The following is a 20,051-nucleotide window of genomic DNA, read 5'->3' on the forward strand; positions in this document are numbered from 1 at the left end:
TCGGGCCGGATTTAAAGATGTATACACCTAGGCCTTTGAATTGATGCATCCATGAGGTGGGCCGAACAATTCAATCCCATTCCCACAGCATGGCAATTAGCACATCATATTAGTTAAAGATGGAATATGACAAATTCAGTAACAAACGTGATTTGCTAAGAAATGTACACTCCAGCATCAAATGTAAGTCAGTTAAATGGTGGTGTACATGTAATATTAAAATGGATTTATTTTTAATAATGCTTTGGCTATGTGATATTTGTTAGTCATTTTGCATGTGTATTTCATTCAAATATGCATGAAGTACACAGTTACGTTTGACTCGATCATCAGCTCATTCCTCGTTCCTATTAGAGATCTACAACTACTTACAATGTTGTTTTTATGTTGTTGTATCAATATAAAAATAGTTTTGTAAAGTAGAACTATTAGCAAAACTTTGTTTTTAATTTTGGATAGAGCAAATGAGAGTTATAACCCCTCTTTTGTTTTTTTTGTTTTGTTTACGCCATCTGTGTACCATTTCTAAGATTTCCCTTCACTTCCTGTCCCATAGCCTAACAGGAAGTTAGAAGAAATCCCTGAAAATGAAGGGAATGCCTTGAGGACCCCCAGGCCACCAAAACTTCAAATTGAAAGATTTCCCCTCTAATACTTTTTGGGGACAACCCACAATTTGGGATTCTCTTTTACTTTCAATGATTATGGTAAACAGCACAAATATAGAGGGTGAATCTCCTTAACGGGGCACAAACAGCAATAAAAACCTTATAGGAGTTCTAAACCCTCTACACTATATCTAAAACTAAAAACATTTTGTCTTTAGATGTACTTTAACTTTAAACAATTTACATAAAATCCCTGGGTACCTTACAAGTCCTTTTACTCTTTAGTCTTCACATTCTTTGACATATAATTGGATGTGCTACCCTCTTCTTTTTTTCCACTTATCCACCACAAATAAAAGGTCTTTTGTATTCTAGTGAGCAATTGTCCTGCTTATCACATTTTTATTTTAAGTAGATATGTTCCAGCTTATGGAAACAGAAATATTTGCATATTTGAAACAAGCAGTAATTACATTTTTAAATAAGCCATCACTGACCTCCATAGTTACAGCCATTGTGGAGCAATTCATCCTCCGTTTTCACAATAGAAACAGTAAAGTTTTTCTAGTTTGACATTAACACTTTGTTCTCTCCAGCTTCCTGTGCCTGCTATGTGTTTATAGAGCCTAGAAAGCTGACAAGCTACCAACTTACTATTGGAAGAGAGGAGCTGAGCTATTGAGAGAAAGTGAATGTAAAACTGAAAAGATTCCGTTGGAAAACCTAAGGATTGTTGTTCCACAGTGGTCATCTCTACAAAAGTTTAAGAAACGTACAGGAATACAGAGTGTTTTATGAACACTGCAAATGGGGACCACAACATATATATAAAATTTAACTGTATGATTTACATAGAAAGGCCCTCAAACGCCCTTTTTGCATTGGAATTTAGCAGGAATCCTCTCCCTCCATAGAAATAAAAACTCACCTTACCATTATTGGTCAATAGAAATTCCCCCATTCCCTCTTTTACATTGGTAGTCAGTGTCAGGGTGCACCCACACTGTTATTGGCTGACAGCATTGCAGGCTGGTCCACAGAAGAACCACACCCTATGAAGCTACATCTGTCAATGGGATGAAGAATGCTCCTTTTACTGAGAGCAAGGAGCATCCTTTGGCATTGGAAATTGTGCCAATTAACAGGACAATAATGTTATTATGTCTGACTGGAGCCTTTGAGCAGGGCCCCCTGCCTTATATTTTGTCAAAATTTTGTGTCGCTCTTTGTCATATTTTAAATATAAATGTAGCCTACAGGCTGAGAAAGGTTCAACATTATTGTCTGATCCATTGTTCTTAAAATATAACTTTAATCATGCTCATAAAACAAATCTATAATTTAGGTATTTCTTATCATTTTTAATTGATACACTACAAACACTGCTTATAAGAATCACATCAAGCATATAAAAATATATATATAGTAATATATGTTCCTTATGCTTTATCATTTGCATTTTAATTTTTTTCTAGATCAACTTCCTAAAAACTGAAATGGAACGGAAAAGTAAAATGATCAGGGATCTACAGAATGAGGTAAGTAAATGATGTTACTAAAATCTAGATGTAAACCATGGGTGCTCAACCTGTGGCCTCCAGCTGTTGTGAAACCACAAGTCCCATGAAACATTCCAAGGGCTGACAGATACAAGCATGACTCCTAAAGACAAAGAATACAACAAAAAGAGGCTTTTCACTAGAAATGTCCAATCCAAAGTGATAATACACTGACCAAGGAATCCCTTAATGGGAATGTTTAATGTGAAACAATCTGGCCAGCATCATGATCCTTGCAGCTCAACAGGAAATTGATAGCTGTGAAAACAAAAGAAAATACGAGCGCACAGGCTTATGGTGCAATAACGTCTTTTAGTGGATATAAAATTGAATGTCAGGAAAATACTCATAGCTTGCCTCAAAAGAACGAAGAACTGGTGCAAATCTACTACTCTGTTGGTCCTTCATTCAGGGATCAACAAGGGGAAACCCGCTTTCGAAAAGTACAACAGTTACATGGATCAACCTTTTACCCCCCCCCCCCCCCTAGGTTTCTTGGCAAAAATGGGGTTAATATGCAATGAGGAGGCATCACATTTTTCCTCAATGCCATAGCCCCGGGCTTAAGACTTTGGGTCACACTGGTGTAATGAGGGAAACCCTGCAAATTCTGTGTGGGTTCCCACATTGCCCCTGAATCGCAGACAGTTCACGCAGCCCTCTGCAAATCGCTGTAGGTGGCACTAGAAAGTGAATGACATCCTCAGATCGAGACGCAGATCACAGTGCAAACTGTCAAATGGTGCAGGAATCGGAACACATGGATGTGAACACCTATGCAATCCAATTCCAGTGCAGACCAAAAAAAGGGTCCTGCACTATTTTGGTGCAAATGCATCGTGATTTCAGCCAGTTTGTATGGTTAAATTTGCATAGCAATAACGTCTTTTATTGAATATATAAAATAATAAAATCAATACACTTACAAGTGAAGGTGAATAAACAGCGTCAAACAGTACCTCTAATAGAGAGCCTTGGCAATCGACACCTCCGTGCTTTAGAGTAGATGAGAAGACCACCGGATGGATGGGCTGGCTCCACAGACACAGGCTCATCAAGCAGCTGCCGACAGGCCACTAGTGAGCCGCTCAACTGACTAAAGAGGATGCTGTATTGTCAGGATAACATATTTCGGAGAGCGTGACCTCCTTCCCCAGATCCGCCCATGTTATTCAGGGAGTCCTTTTGTGGCTGAAATTAATTGGCCTGAGTTTTTTTTTAATTTCAGCTATAAAAGTGCTCTCTGAATAACAGGGGCAGATCTGAGGAAGGAGGCTACTCCCTCCAAAACATGTTATCCTAAAGATACAGTGTCCTCTGTCAGTTGTCTTCACCAGAGCTCTCCCTGGGATGTGTCCCTCTTTAAGACTCTCTATTGGAGGGGCTGTTTGACGCTGTTTATTCACCTTCACTTGTTAGTGTATCGATTTTTTTCTTTTATATATTCAATAAAAGATGTTATTGCTCCATGAGCCTGTGTGCTCGTATTCCCTTTTGTTTTCTTAAAGACAAAGGCATGATGGGACGTGTAGTTCTGCAACAGCTGAAGAGCCACAGGTTGAGCACCCATGATGTCAACTGTACAGGGCATGAAAATTAATTTGTAGACCGGCAAACATGTCAAATTTTAGAAATTATGGAGTGGTTGAAGTGGATTTCTGGGCATAATAATAATAACATACAGTATGTTTTACCTCCCTGCAATACATTCACATTTCCCACATTTTATCCCTTTAAAAACATTTCAAGTAAAGAAAAATATTGGATGATTCTGATAGACATCCAGTGAGCTCCTACTTTCCTGATGTTGGTTAACATTGCTGCCTCTTCTCCACTGGAATATTAAGCAGTGTTACTAGCATGGCAAAAATTCACCCTTGAGGGACTACAGAATTCCATCCCTGGCCCTCACTGGTCCACTCCACATGCATAAAATGTGTTTTTTTTTTCAGCAAAACAATGTTGCTGCATTGACCTGCAAGAACCTACCCATACATTTTGTGGGAGTAAAAGGCTCTTGGAAGATGTAATTCTGAGGCATGCCTAAGTCAGTATGACCTGAGCTTCCAGCAACTGCTTCTACCTTAATTTTAAAAGGTTGGATATGATGTCACAAGGACCTTTTAGGATTGGAAGGATTAGGATTGAAACATGTTCAATAAATAATATAGGTCCATGCTGTAGAGAGGGAGGGGAGGTTTAGGGTAAATTTGGGCCACGCGTAGGCAACAATTTAAGCATAAATACAGAATCTCACAAAAGTGAGCACACCCCTCACATTTTTGTAAATATTTTATTATATCTTTTCATGTGACAACACTGAAGAAATTACACTTTGCTACAATGTAAAATAGTGAGTGTACAGCTAGTATAAAAGTGTAAATTTGCTGTCCCCTCAAAATAACTCAACACACAGCCATTAATGTCGAAAGCGCTGGCAACAAAAGTAAGTACACCCCTACGTTAAAATGTCCAAATTGTACCCAAAGTGTTAATATTTTGTGTGCTCACCATTATTTTCCAGCACTGCCTTAACCCTCTTGGGCATGGAGTTCACCAGAGCTTCACAGGTTGCCATTGGAGTCCGGTTGAAGATGTTAGATTTACCATCTAGTTTGTGCATGGCTTGTTCTATATTTAGAAGGTGTTTCATGTCAAGATGTTCTCCTTAAAAGCAGCCAACAAATAAAATGACTCATATGGCATTCTGAACATAAACTAAGACTGAGCCCAAGAAAAACATGTATACTTCAATTTGTATAATATAAATCATACCTGAACTAAAGAAATACAGAGGTTGCCAATATTAACTTTTGAAAATGCTGGTACATTGTCTGTCTCTGAATAATTTGAGGCATTTTCTTTTTCCAAGTTTGTGATTGAGAAAGTTTTGATGCCATTACAGCCAGAGCCCTAGTATTTAAAAAAAGAAGTATGGCCAAATCTTATTTGGTCATACTAACCCTTTGGATCACAGGAGTGCATCTACTTTTGCGCTCATGTGACTAAAAGTCAGCTGAGAGTGGGTCTAATGCCTCGTACACACGATCGGACTATCCGGCGGACTTAGTATGGTGGACCTAGTCTGGCGGACAACCCACCGGACTTTGCAGCGGAGGTCTGCCGGACTTTTCCAAGCGAACCTGCCCACACACGACCAGACTTTTCTGGCAAACTAGGTCCGGTGGACAACCCGCCAGACTATGGCGGGAGTCCGCCGGACTTTTGAAATGAACGGACTTGCCCACACACGGAGAAAAGTCAGTTCATTTTGAACGCGGCTCCAGGTAGACGGAACTAGTGAAGGAAGTCAATGTCGCCGCCTCCATCAGCGAGATTAAAACGTTACTGGCTCCATCACCTGGTATGGACTTAAAGGGGTAGCCCTACACTGAAAAAACGGTGTGGGGGTCCCCCCCAAGTCCATATCAGACCCTTATCCGAGCATGTAGCCTGGCCAGTCAGGAAAGGGGATGGGGATGAGCGAGCGCCCCCCCGCTGAGCCGTACCAGGCCACGTGCCCTCAACATGGGGGGTGCTTAGGGGAAGTGGGGCCCTGCGGTCCCCCACCCCAAAGCACCTTGTCCCCATGTTGATGAGGACAAGGGCCTCTTCCTGACAACCCTGGCCGTTGGTTGTCGGGGTCTGCGGGTGGGGGGGCTTATCGTAATCCGGGAGCCCCCTTTAACAAGGGGGCCCCCAGATACCGGTCCCCCACCCTATGTGAATGAGTATGGGGTACGATGTACCCCTACCCATTCACCTGGTGAAAAAAGTGTAAATAAAAAAACACAACACAAGTTTCTAAAATAATTTATTAGACAGCTCTTGTGGTCTTCCGTCTAGGGGGGTCTTCTCGCCGGACTCCTCCGCTATCTTCTGCTCTTTTCCTAGCTCTTTTACTAGCAGAGGAGCCCGGCTTTCTTGTTTGTCGCCGCCACCGTCCGGGGGTCTTCTTCCAACTTCGGGGTCTTGTCCTGCTATTTTGGGGTCTTGTCCCCCTCTTCGGTTCTTCTGCCGGGCCTCCGCTATCTTGTTATAGCTCTTTTACTAGCATTGGCCGGTCTTCTGTGGCTGTCACCTTCTTCTCTTCTTCTTCTTCCTTGCGATGTTGACACAACGCTCTCTCTGTTCGCAATGTGCTCCTTCATCCAGGGCAGGGACACTCTAATATAAGGGGTGTGTTAGTGGGCAGATCACAGGGTGTAAACTGAGTAAAAAAGAAAACAAATGCAGCCACCACATGGAGTGATTGGTAACCTGCAATATATTACATGTTTGGTTTGGGGTTTTATACTGTTTTAAGAAAAAAATTCAAAGAATTTATACTGTAGAAACTTTTTTTAAGGACAAGATATCAGAAAAATACCTTTACAAGCTAAAATATACCATAGTCTATCAGATATTAAGCGGGAACTTGGATAATATTTAAACATATGGTTTTCCAGATTTTTTTTAAAGGTGTTGATTTTTAACTTTTCATTGAAAATATTATAGACCAAATATATTACCATATGAATTACAGTTATGTCTGAATAGCTACACAGAACTTACATACCGATTAATGATTGTATGTTATTTTTAACATAGTAAGTGAAGCTATCTTTACATTAGTCATATAATTTTTCTCAAAGTGTACCTCTAGGCAAAACATGTTTTTATTTTTAGTAAAAATAAAAATTTGGGGAAAGGTAGGGAAACGTGAGTGCCACCCCCGCCCCGGACTACCTTCCTTACTTAAAACCAAGGATTTTACTGCCCTATGCTGGGATTACTGTCTCGGTTTTTTGGTTTACCACCTGTATTACCTGGTCACATTCAAATCCTAGGTCATAATTCTGAATGTGCCTAGAATATTTTCACACTCCCCCCTACCACCACTTATTTATCCTTGCTTTATACTTTTGTTGGGTACCATTTCCGCACAGTGAAATACATATCGCATTCACATTCCTGAGGGAGCAGAATCATTTTCTAGGAAACGCGTTGAGTTGAGAGCTACTCCCACTCCCAGTTTGATGCTCTCCTTGTGTTGATTACTATATTGTTTGAGTACATTATGTACAAGGAACTAATACAAGAAAGGTGGTTAAAGAGACTGGGAGTGTGATGAAACAGAGTCTTTGAATAAGCCTGTTTGGTATTTAATGGAAATGTGAACAGATGTTCTTTTAATAATACGTGTGTTTTCTTTTTTCAGTTATAAATAAAAAGTAGGTTTTAAACATATACATACAGTGCCTTGCGAAAGTATTCGGCCCCCTTGAACTTTTCAACCTTTTGCCACATTTCAGGCTTCATACATAAAGATATAAAATTTTTATTTTTTGTGAAGAATCACCAACAAGTGGGACACAATTGTGAAGTGGAATGAAATCTATTGGATTTTTGAAACTTTTTTAACTAATAAAAAAATGAAAAGTGGGGCGTGCAAAATTATTCGGCCCCCTTGCATTAATACTTTGTAGAGCCACCTTTTTCTGCGATTACAGCTGTAAGTCGCTTGGGGTATGTCTCTATCAGTTTTGTACATCGAGAGACTGAAATTCTTGCCCATTCTTCCTTGCAAAACAGCTCGAGCTCAGTGAGGTTGGATGGAGAGCGTTTGTGAACAGCAGTTTTCAGCTCTTTCCACAGATTCTCGATTGGATTCAGGTCTGGACTTTGACTTGGCCATTCTAACACCTGGATACGTTTATTTGTGAACCATTCCTTTGTAGATTTTGCTGTATGTTTGGGATCATTGTCTTGTTGGAAGATAAATCTCCGTCCCAGTTTAAGGTCTTTTGCAGACTCCAACAGTTTTTCATCCAGAATGGTCCTGTATTTGGCTGCATCCATCTTCCCCTCAATTTTAACCATCTTCCCTGTCCCTGCTGAAGAAAAGCAGGCCCAAACCATGATGCTGCCACCACCATGTTTGACAGTGGGTATGGTGTGTTGAGGGTGATGAGCTGTGTTGCTTTTACGCCAAACCTATCGTTTTGCATTGTGGGCAAAAAGTTTGATTTTGGTTTCCTCTGACCAGAGCACCTTCTTCCACATGTTTGGTATGTCTCCCAGGTGGCTTGTGGCAAACTTTAGACAAGACTTTTTATGGATATCTTTGAGAAATGGCTTTCTACTTGCCACTCTTCCATAAAGGCCAGATTTGTGCAGTGTATGACTGATTGTTGTCCTATGGACAGACTCTCCCACCTCAGCTGTAGTTCTCTGCAGTTCATCCAGAGTGATCATGGGCCTCTTGTCTGCATCTCTGATCAGTATTCTCCTTGTCTGAGCTGAAAGTTTAGAGGGACGGCCAGGTCTTGGTAGATTTGCAGTGGTCTGATACTCCTTCCATTTCAAAATGATCGCTTGCACAGTGCTCCTTGGGATGTTTAAAGCTTGGGAAATCTTTTTGTATCCAAATCCAGCTTTAAACTTCTCCACAACAGTATTACGGACCTGTCTGGTGTGTTCCTTGGTCTTCATGATGCTCTCTGCGCTTTCAACAGAACCCTGAGACTATCACAGAGCAGGTGCATTTATACAGAGACTTAATTACACACAGGTGGATTCTATTTATCACCATCAGTCATTTAGGACAACATTGGATCATTCAGAGATCCTCGCTGAACTTCTGGAGTGAGTTTGCTGCACTGAAAGTAAAGGGGCCGAATAATTTTGCACGCACCACTTTTCAGTTTTTTATTTGCTAAAAAAGTTTAAAATATCCAATAGATTTCGTTCCACTTCACAATTGTGTCCCACTTGTTGGTGATTCTTCACAAAAAAATAACAATATTATATCTTTATGTTTGAAGCCTGAAATGTGGCAAAAGGTTGAAAAGTTCAAGGGGGCCGAATACTTTTGCAAGGCACTGAATATATATATATATATATATATATATATATATATATATATTTTTTTTTTTTTCAAAATTGTCGCTTTTTTTTGGTTTATGGTGCAAAAAATTAAAACCGCAGAGGTGATCAAATACCACCAAAAGAAAGCTATATTTGTGGGAAAAAAATGACATCAATTTTATTTGGGTATAGTGTCGCACGTCTGCATAATTCTCAGTTAAAGTAACGCAGTGCTGTATTGCAAAAAATGGCCTGGTCATTAAGGGGGTAAAACCTTCCAGGGCTGAAGTGGTTAAGGTATTTTTTTTGTTTTCTTTTTGTTTTCTTCTATTTTATTTCATCAACATGCATTGTTAAAACACATTGATAACACTTATGCCGCGTACACATGATCAAACAATCCAGTGGAAAAGTCCGGCGGACTCAAGTAAGACCCCCAAAGTCGGAAGAAGAGGGCGGCGACGAGGAAGAAAGCCGGGCTCCTCCGCTAGTAAAATAGCTAGCAGAAGATAGCGGAGGAGTCAGGCAAGAAGACCCCCAAAGACGGAAGAATCCCAGAGCAGTGCAATAAATTATTTTTATGTTGTGTTTTTTTTACGTTTTTTTCACAGGTGAATGGGTAGGGGTACATTGTACCCCATACTCATTCACATAGGGTGGGGGGCCGGTATCCGGGGACCCCCTTCTTAAAGGGGGCTCCCGGATTCCGATAAGCCCCCCGCCCACAGACCCCGACAACAAACGGCCAGGGTTGTCGGGAAGAGGCCCTTGTCCTCATCAACATAGGGACAAGGTGCTTTGGGGCCTTCCCCAAAGCACCCCCCATGTTGAGGGCACGTGGCCTGGTACGGCTCATTAAGGGGGGAGCTCGCTCATCCCCACCCCCTTTCCTTTTCGGCCGGGTAGCCTGCTTGGACAAGGGTCTGATATGGACCTAGAGGGGGACCCCATGCCGTTTTTTCGGCATAGGGCCTCCCATTTAAGTCCATACCAGGTGATGGGGCCAGCGACGCTTCCTTCACTAGTCCCGGCTACCTGAAGCTGCGTTAAAAATGAGCAGACTTTCCTCCTTGTGTGTGGGCAAGTCCATTCATTTCAAAAGTGCAAAAGTGGGCAGGTACGCTCGTTCAGAAAGTCTGGCGGACAGTCCGGTGGTCTGTCCGCTAGACTAAGTCCGCCGGATAGTCTGATAGTGTGTATGCGGCATTACTGTATCTTTATCTATTTTTTATGCAGAAACTCAAAAAGGCTATAGTTTACATTTAAAGGAATTGTAAAGGCAGAAGGTTTTTTCTATGCATTAAGATAAAAAGAAAACCTTCTGTGTGTAGCAACCCCCCTCAGCCCCCCTAATTACCTACCTGAGTCAATTCTCTCTCCAGCGATGTCCATGATCCCCTCAGCCATTCAGGACACTCCTCCTAATTGGTTGAGACAGTGCAGGGGTGCCAATGGCTCTAGCGGCTGTCATTCAAAATCAGTCAGCCAATCAGGGGAGATGGGGGGGCGGGGCCAAGTTGGGGCTCTATGTCTGAATGGATACATGGAGCTCTGACTCTGCTTGGGTGCCCCCTGTAGTAAGCTGCTGGCTGAGGGGCACTCAAAGGAGGGAGGGGCTAGGAACAGTGAAGAGCGACCGGAGAAGAGGAGGATTGTGGCTGCTTTGTGCAAAACCAACTGCACAGAGGAGGTAATGTTTGTTTAAAAAAAATTTAAAAAAAATGAGCCTTTCCATTCACTTTAAGTATTTTTGTAAGGCATGTGAGTTTCTAAGTAGAGCAGCACTTTTAAGAAAAAGATCCGTAGCTACACCTTTTCTTTTTATAGGTACATTTTCATTATCCTTGTATTGTTATTTCCATACACAATACGTGTAATATACCTTCGATTCTAGATAGCCTGACTTCTGAAAGTATTAGAATCTAGCATTTTGTCTGTACATTAATCAATATTTGAAACTACAATCCTAGTACAGAAATGATATTGAATAATCTTTATGACTATTGACCCTGCAATCCTTGGCGCATTCCTTAGTTTGCTAGCTGGGTAAATTTGTCCTGCTTATCACACTGTGTCTGTTTTACAATTAATGGAATAATTAACTGATGAATAATGTAAGACAAAAAATTCTAAACTCCAGATGCTCAGCTGAATGTGTCAAAACAATTTTTGGTTACCGCTATTTTAAATTTGTACTCACACCATTTACTGATAAGATATTCAGAGAAAAACAGTTTGAACAATTAGCTAATATAAAATACAACGCTGTTAAAAATAAAGAAAACAAGAAAGCAATGTATGCAAAACAACTTGCTATTTTATTTCCTGTCTTTCGCATCATAATTTAAAATTCAGAAATTAAAGATTAGATTTTGAACCAAATATCATTCACACTTTTATTTGTAAATGGTCAAATTATTGCCTAAAAATAAAAGTTATGTCAAATCAATCAAATTAATCAAATGTTTGATAATAGAGTTACCATATTTTGATGTATTTATTATCTAGGAATGCATTTCAACTACAAATTTTGAAATCTCACTGAACTGCTATCTAGTAACATACCTTGCAGCAGGTTGATTTTTCATTTTTATTTATTTACTTTTAACATAGTAAGTGAAGCTATCTTTACATTAGTTCTATCATTTTTTTCTCAAAGTGTACCTCTAGGCAAAACATTTTAGTAAAAATAAAAATGTGGGGAAAAGTAGGGAAAAGTGAGTTCTGCTGCCACACGACTCCCCTCCTTACTTAAAACCAAGGATTTGACTGCCCTATGCTGGGATTGCTGTCTTAGTTCTCTGGCTTACCACCTGTATTACCTGGTCACATTGAGATTCTAGGTCATAATTCTGAATGTGCCTAGAATATTTTCACACTCCCCCCTACCACCACTTATTTATCTTTGCTTTATACTTTTGTTGGGTACCATTTCCGGACGGTGGAATACATATCGCATTCACATTCCTGAAGGAGCAGAATCATTTTCTAGGAAACGCATTGAGTTGAGAGCTACTCCCACTCCCAGTTTGTTGCTCTCCTTGTGTTGATTACTCTATTGTCTGAGTATATTATGTACAAGGTGGTTAGGAACTAATACAAGAAAGGTGGTTAAAGAGACTGGAAGTGCGATTAAACTCTTTGAATGAGCCTGTTTGGTATTTAGTGGAAATGTGAACAGGTGTTTTACAAATAGTAATACGTGTGTTTGATTTTTCAGCTATAAATAAAAAGTAGGTTTTAAACATATACATATGGGGTTGAATACCTTAAAGCCTAGGTTCACCTTTTTTTTTTTACCAAAACTACGGAATCTATCCATTCACTCTGTATCCAACCAGGCAGGCCCTTGTACTACATCAGGGATGTCTAACGCGCCACCCCAGAGAGTTTAGCATGCAGCCCGGGCCTATCGAGATGGATGCTGGGAATGCTGTGGCAGCCTACAGTGACAGGCTGTTCCCCTGTTCGCCGAATAGTGAACAATTTGGGGTGTTCGCAGCAAATTCGGAAGCCGCGGAACACCCTTTAAAAGTCTGTGGGAGAAATCAAAAGTGCTAATTTTAAAGGTTAATATGCAAGTTATTATCATAAAAAGTGTTTGGGGACCTGGGTCCTGCCCCAGGGGACATGTATCAATGCAAAAAATCATTTTAAAAAACGCCCGCTTTTTGGGAGCAGTGATTTTAACCACTTCCCGACCGGTGCACGCCGATGTACGTCGGCAGAATGGCACGGGCAGGCATATTGGCGTACAGGTACGTCCATTTCTATATGCCGCCCTGCCATCGCATGCGCGCTACCGGAGGCGCGCTCACGTGACAGTCGGAACCCCCGTGAGTCCAGTCAATATATATATATATATATATATATATATATATATATATATATATATTTTTTTTTTTTTTTTTTTTTTTTTTCAAAATTGTCAGATTTTTTTGTTTATAGCGCAAACAATTAAAACCGCAGAGGTGATCAAATACCAACAAATGAAAGCTATATTTATGGGAAGAAATTACATCAATTTAATTTGGGTACAGTGTCGCACATCCGCATAATTATCAGTTAAAATCGCAAAAAATGTCCTGGTCATTAAGAGGGTAAAACCTTCCCGGGCCGAAGTGGTTAAGGTTTTTTTTTTTTGTTTTCTTTTTGTCTTCTTCTATGTTATATCATCAACATGCATTGTTAGCACACATTGATAACACTTATTGTATCTTTATTTATTTTTTATGCATTGCAGAAACACAAAAAGGCTATAGTTTACATTTAAAGAACTTGTAAAGGCAGAAGGTTTTTTATCTTAGTGCATTCTATGCATTAAGGTAAAAAACCTTCTGTGTATAGCAGCCCCCCTCAGCCGCCCTAATTACCAACTTGTGCCACTTCTCTCTCCAGCGATGTCCACGGTCCCCTCAGCCATTCAGGACACTCCTCCTGATTGGCTGAGACAGCACAGCGGTTCCATTAGCTCCCGCTGCTGTCAATCAAAGTCAGTCAGCCGATCAGGGGAGAGAGGAGGTGGGTCCAGGTCAGGGCTCTATGTCTGAATGGATACATGGAACTCTGACTCGGCTTGGGTACCCCCTGTAGAAGCTGCTGACTGAGGGACACTCAAAGGAGGGAGGGGTTAGGAGCAGTGAAGAGGAACCTGACAAGAGAAGGATTGTGGCTGCTCTTTGCAAAACCAACTGCACAGAGGAAGTAAGCATCACACGCTTAAAAAAAACAAAACAAAAACAACAACAAGCCTTTACAATCACTTTAAATCTTTTTGTACGGCATTTGAGTTTCTAAGTAGAGCAGCACTTTTAAGAAAAAGATCCGTAGCTACACCTTTTCTTTTTATAGGTACATTTTCATTATCCTTGTATTGTTATTTCCATACACAGTACGTGTAATATACCTTCGATTCTAGATAGCCTGACTTCTGAAAGTATTAGAATCTAGCATTTTGTCTGTGCATTAATCAATATTTGAAAGTACAATCCTAGTACAGAAATCATATTAAATATTCTTTATGACTATTGACCCTGCAATCCTTGGCACGTTCCTTAATTTGCTAGCTGGGTAAATTTGTCCTGCTTATCGCACTGACTGTGTGTCTGTTTTACAATTAATGGAATAGTTAACTGATGAATAATGTAAGACAAAAAATTCTAAACTCCAGATGCTCAGCTGAATGTGTCAAAACAATTTTTGGTTACCGCTATTTTAAATTTGTACTCACGCCACTTACTGACAAGATATTCAGAGAAAAACAGTTTGAACAATTAGCTAATATAAAATACAACGCTGTTAAAAATAAAGAAAACATAAGCAATGTATGCAAAACAACTTGCTATTTTATTTCCTGTTTTTCACATCATATTTTAACATTCAGGAATTAAAGATTAGATTTTGAACCAAATATTATTCACACTTTAATTTGTAAATGGTCAAATTATTGCCTAATATTAAAAGTTATGTCAAATCAATAAAATTAATCAACTGTTTGATAATAGTGTTACCATATTTTGATTTATTTATTATCTAGGAATGCATTTCAACTACAAATTTTGAAACCTCACTGAACTGCTATCTAGAAACATTGATTTTTTTTCTTTTTATTTATTTAAAATCTTTGTTAATTTAGCAACTAACAAAACTAGGTAACTTAAACATAGCAAACCCAGGGCTGATCCTGGATTGTGCCAGAACACGAAGAGAGACCCTGCTACCAACAACAAAATTCAGGTAAACCAAAGAAAAAAACATTTTAACCACCAGCGCACGACAATGTACTTCAACACAATGGCCCAGCTGGGCAAATGGGTGTATATGTACATCCCCTTTAAGAAGCAGCACTGTGGGCACGTGCGTACGCGAGCCGTCCTCATGGGTCCCGTGGACTCAATATCCACCGGTGTCCCGCGATTATGTCACGGAGCCGCAGAACGGGAAGATGCCTTTGTAAATAAGGAATTTCCCCATTCTGCCTAGTGACATGAAAGCGATCTACTGCTCTCTGTCATCAGGAGCAGTGATCGCTGTTATGACAGTGGTAGCCCATTCCCCCACAGTTAGAATCACTCCCTAGGACACACTTAACCCCTTGATCGCACCCTAGTGTTTAACCCCTTCCCTGACAGTGTCATTTACACAGTAATCAGTGCATTTTTATAGCACTGATCGCTGTATAAATGACTATGGCCCCAAAATAGTGTCAAAATTGTCCGATGTGTCCGCTATAATATCGCAGTCATGATTTAAAATCATAGATCACCACCATTGCTAATTAAAAAAAAAAAAAATTACATAAATCTATCCCCTATTTTGTAGATGTGATAACTTTTGCGCAAACCAATCAATATATGCTTATCGAGATTTAAAATATGAAGAAGAATACATATCAGCCTAAACTGAGTAATAAATGTGTTTTGTTATATATTTTTTGGGGATATTTATTATTGCAAAAAGTAAAAAAAATAGCTTTTTTTCAAAATTGGCGCTTTTTTTTTTTTAAAGCTCTATTTGTGGGGAAAAAAGATGTCGATTTTGTTTGGGAGCCACTTTGCACGACCGCACAATTGTCAGTTAAAGTGTGCAAAAAGTGGTCTGGTCTTAAGCCAGCAAAACGGTCCGGTCTGAAAGTGGTTAATTAGAATTAGCTCCACTTTCGATAAGTTCGGAAGCGTTGGTGCTTTATTTTAAATTTGGCACATTTAATACGCCACAATGTAAAAGTGGCACATTTTAAATTTGGTGAAAGAGACACTGTCAGAACCAAAAGTATGCTTCATGAATTTGGCTCAACATGTTAACAAGAGGAATTAACGTCAGAATAATAAAAAAAAAAATAATAATCATCATTTATTTTTATATTTGTCAGTTATGTTAAACTGACACACCTAAACATGCCTATATATATGATCATAGATTCAGGATTTACTCATGTTAAAGATAACATGATTGTAGAGCGACAAACAAGTGCATTTCATTTCTTGCCTGAAAAAGACAGCAGGCCAAGGAAACGTGAATTTTCTTAGCTTATCTACCTTTTGGAAGCTGATCTATTAGGCTGATCCTTATATTTTTATGAATCACTTGTTGAGAACATTTAATTCCACAGGCTCCAATGTTCATTATTTTGCCTGTTTTAGGGAGTATGAATTCATCAGCCTAACGTCTAGGCCCAATGACAAGGAGGTCATTCATATCTAATATAATCCCCAAGTCTTGACTTTAATATTGAAGAGGCATATTTGATCATTATTTACATTTCTGCAATCAATCAAGATAAATCAATGTAAACCCTTAACTCATAAATGTCAGAATCAGTTTACAACTCCATTTAAGCCTGGACCGTTAAATGAGTTTATGCTTCATGCCTGTCAACTGAAAATTGTGAGAGGTCTGATTGGGAAGTTTTAAGAGAAAATAAATTCTTCTCATTTTTCGATTGAAAATAATGCTTGCCTGTAAGGAAACCTGTACTCAGAGGGGCTGATTTACTAAAAGATCTGAGAATGTTTACACAATAAAATGTGTGAAGATCCACTTCAATCATCCTACCATCTATATATACACCTACTCCATGGTCTACCGGTGAAACAATTACCCCAAACAGCTGCTACATATATTCAAATACCCCATTGTAATGTATATATATATATATATATATATATATATATATATATATATATATATATATATATATATATATATATATACAGTATATAAATTGTATCTCTCCTCTATATTTATATACAATATACTGTATATACAAACAAACATAATATTTCAATGTTTGTGAAATTATGTGTCCGTGAACATAGATATCATGATTGTATATATATTGTTTATAAATATAGAGGAGGAGGAGGAGGTATAATTTAGCACTGCATAATTTATATATAGGGTTCAATTATCCAATCATGTGAAAAGAAAATCAGTCTTTAGATATTTCATCTGAGAAACTTTACATAGTATTTTAAAGTACAACATATGTGTTAACATTTGCAGATCTGCAATACAACAACAAAAAATGTGCCACTGTAATAAACAAATATATGTGACAATGACAAAAAAAGGCACACTATACGTGTCACAAAAATATCTATCCATATAAACACACATTCAGTGAAAAAGTATATAAAAACATATTAAACAGTCCATATATTTGTAAGTTTTCATATTCCTGGTGCTGACAAATCTGCTCATACTCCCAAAGACAGCACCACATGCAAAACTCTAGTCTCCAAATGTGCTCAGAAGTGCCCCCCCATAGACATGCACTCACCAGCCAGTTTTGACCCTCTACAAGATAGAACGGTCAAATTGCACCTTTTTTGAGTCAAGTTTCTTGTTTCACATTGCTAAACAGTTCAGGATTCTCAGGTTCGTAACCACCTTGTACCATATGCCACTCCAGTTTATGGGAACTCAGTTTGTTCTGTGCCAATGTACCTGCACTAAGTTTATTCAGCACTTCTCAGGGGAAACTGACCACTGTCGACTTGTAAACTGATTATGACATGCATTCCAACCATAGTATGTCAAGACACTGGCAGTGATGTGATAACCAGATGTGCCTGCCTCAATTTGTTTCATCCTGATTGGATGTCTTCAGGAAGCTGCACCCTGAAGACATCCAGTCAAGATAAAATGCAGTGAGGCAGGTACTTCCGGACGTCAAATCATTTCCAGAGATGTCACATCTTATAGTTGTAACGCACACTGCTTTCGGTTTCAAAGGCCATCTTCTCCTCTAAGCAGGGCCTCTGCTAATAAATATATATATATATATGAGGGAAAGGGGAAAGTAGGGGAGAGGAAGAAAGGGGAAGGGGAGGGGGAGGGGAGGGGAAGGATGGAGGGTCATTTTTTCTACCTTTAGATATTCTTCTGTTTGGTTGTGCCCCGTTAAAGTCCTGTGGGCAATTGTCTCTTTGTATAAGTAACAAAACTACCTTCCACCCCCATAAAAAAGACAACGTTGTCTAATTACCAAAAAGTGCATCTAAACATCATACTCACATCCATACAGTCCATTCAATCTTGAAAAAACACATTGTTAAAAATTCAACAGATAGGGCTGTATGGTCATTCTACCTCAATACCCTTTGTGTAATGGGGCGATGCTAATCTATAACAAAGTAAGTAGTGAGAATAGCCTGCACAGTTTACTCAAAAACTAAAAGGACAGTCGGTATAATTATCCACAGATCCCTATCAGAAAAACAAGCAAGGCTAAAGTATGCACAGTAGCAGAATAGAGCAATACTAATGAATCAGTAGCTTGGCAGAGTTCATGCTGAGAAAAAGTATGTCATGCAAGTAACCAGTCAAGCATGCGCAACTAGGTGCAGTAGTGGCAAAGGCATGTGTAACATTGGACCAACTGCAAAGATGTCTTTGAAAGTTCCATCATTCAGCAGTAAACATATAGTGGCACAGCAGCCTAAATACCATGAAGGTCAGTAAACAGTTCAGGTAGCAATAAATGCACGGCACTAAACTCCAGTGCTGGATACAGAAGTAGAACAGTATATTGTAAGTATACAGGGGGAGAGATGCCAAAAGATGTGTCTACTGAGCACTAAATTATAAACTTCTATACAGTGTCTCACGACCCCCCGCCCAAGCCTCCTACTGCTTCCAAGTACCAGGTCCAAGGTGGAGGATGTGATAGTGCATCTGCATGATATCAACGCATTTCACCGTAAAAACCCAGCTTCTTCTAGTGCGTGGTGGTTGAGAGACACTTTATGGAAGTTTATACTTTAGTGCTCAGTAGCCACATTTAATTTACCTTGCATCTGATTGGGTATTCTTTGTAAAGTGAGGTTTCACCTCATTTACTAAGTTCAAGTGCACTTGCAAAGTGAAAAGTCTATTTGCTTTTAGTAAGTCAACACTTTTGTATTGTATCCATGAAGAAGCATCATTGTTATTGGCTTTCTTAAGCAAATTATCTTTTGTAAATAATCTGTTGCAAAATGTCTTAACTGGAGATGATGACGGGCACAGCAAGTCCTGTAGTAGCATGACAACATTTCACATTGAGCAACAATGTTGCTAGCTGGACATGCATGTTTTTTTGGGGTTTTTTTTCAGCTGGCTATTGAGCTGCCAATCTGATAGACCTGTTTAGCAGTCCAATGGTCAACTAAAGCAGGGGTCTCCAGATTTTATGAGGGCCCGACTATGGCCAGTGGGAGTAGAAAAGGTCTCTACATTAGTGGGAAAAAATAAATCCCCATTGTTTGTTTCAGTGAGAGTAATTGTGCTCCATTATTGGTGTAAGTGGGAGGAAATGGGCTCCATCGTTGATGTCATTGTGCCCCATCATTGGTGTCATTGTGCACCATCATTGATGTCATTAGGCACAATTGTTGTTGCCATTGGGACAAATTGTGCCCCATTGTTGGTATCATTGGGACGAAACGTTCCACCTTCATTGGTGTCAGTGGGGGAATTATGCCCCATTCTTGGTATCAGTGGATGCAATAGTGCCCCAAGGGCCAGACAAAAGCAAGCAAAGGGCCACATCTGGCCCCCTGGGCCACAGTTTGGAGACCACTGAACTAAAAGATCATATATGACAGGCTGGCAACGTTGCTTAGGGTTGTCAGCCTGCAACAGGAAGTGGAGTTACTGGCAGGATCTCCGGATTAAAAATGTTACCTATGAAAACAGTATACAATGAGACATAATGCCAATCATACTGAAAAAAAATAGGGTTTACATTCACTTTAAAGTCTGTATTTATCTTTTTCACAGGTCATATAAGGCAAGCTTTCTATTTTTATTTCTTTTAATTCTAAAGAGCAAACGTCTGATCTGAGATTTCAGTAGAGTGTGTCATGCTTTGTTATTTTTGCAGTTTTCTGAGAGGGTGCTTTTGCAGTTTGATAGCATTGTGCTGCACATCTCCTAAACTCTGCAGGGATCCAATTTCATACAATGAAGGGTGGAGGTGAAGAAAAGTAACGAAATTGTACAGGACTGTTGACTGATTAGTCTACCGGGCTGTGTGATCCAGCAGACACAA

The 20,051-nt window shown here is 39.5% G+C and overlaps 1 protein-coding gene across 2 annotated transcripts in view; it reads left to right on the forward strand.

The window, feature by feature from the left end:
• The window catches only part of LUZP2 (leucine zipper protein 2), a 928,200-nt gene that overhangs the window by 509,478 nt on the left and 398,671 nt on the right, over window positions 1-20,051 (forward strand). For both annotated transcript variants that reach the window (XM_077460834.1, XM_077460835.1), the window contains exon 5: window positions 2,084-2,146. In XM_077460834.1, the coding sequence (XP_077316960.1) occupies window positions 2,084-2,146 (63 nt within the window). The remainder of the gene's footprint in view (window positions 1-2,083; window positions 2,147-20,051) is intronic.

Source organism: Lithobates pipiens, unplaced genomic scaffold (genome assembly GCF_037356315.1).
Source record: "Lithobates pipiens isolate NorthernLeopardFrog02 unplaced genomic scaffold, aLitPip1_a1.2 Scaffold_10, whole genome shotgun sequence".
NCBI classification, from domain to species: domain Eukaryota; kingdom Metazoa; phylum Chordata; class Amphibia; order Anura; family Ranidae; genus Lithobates; species Lithobates pipiens.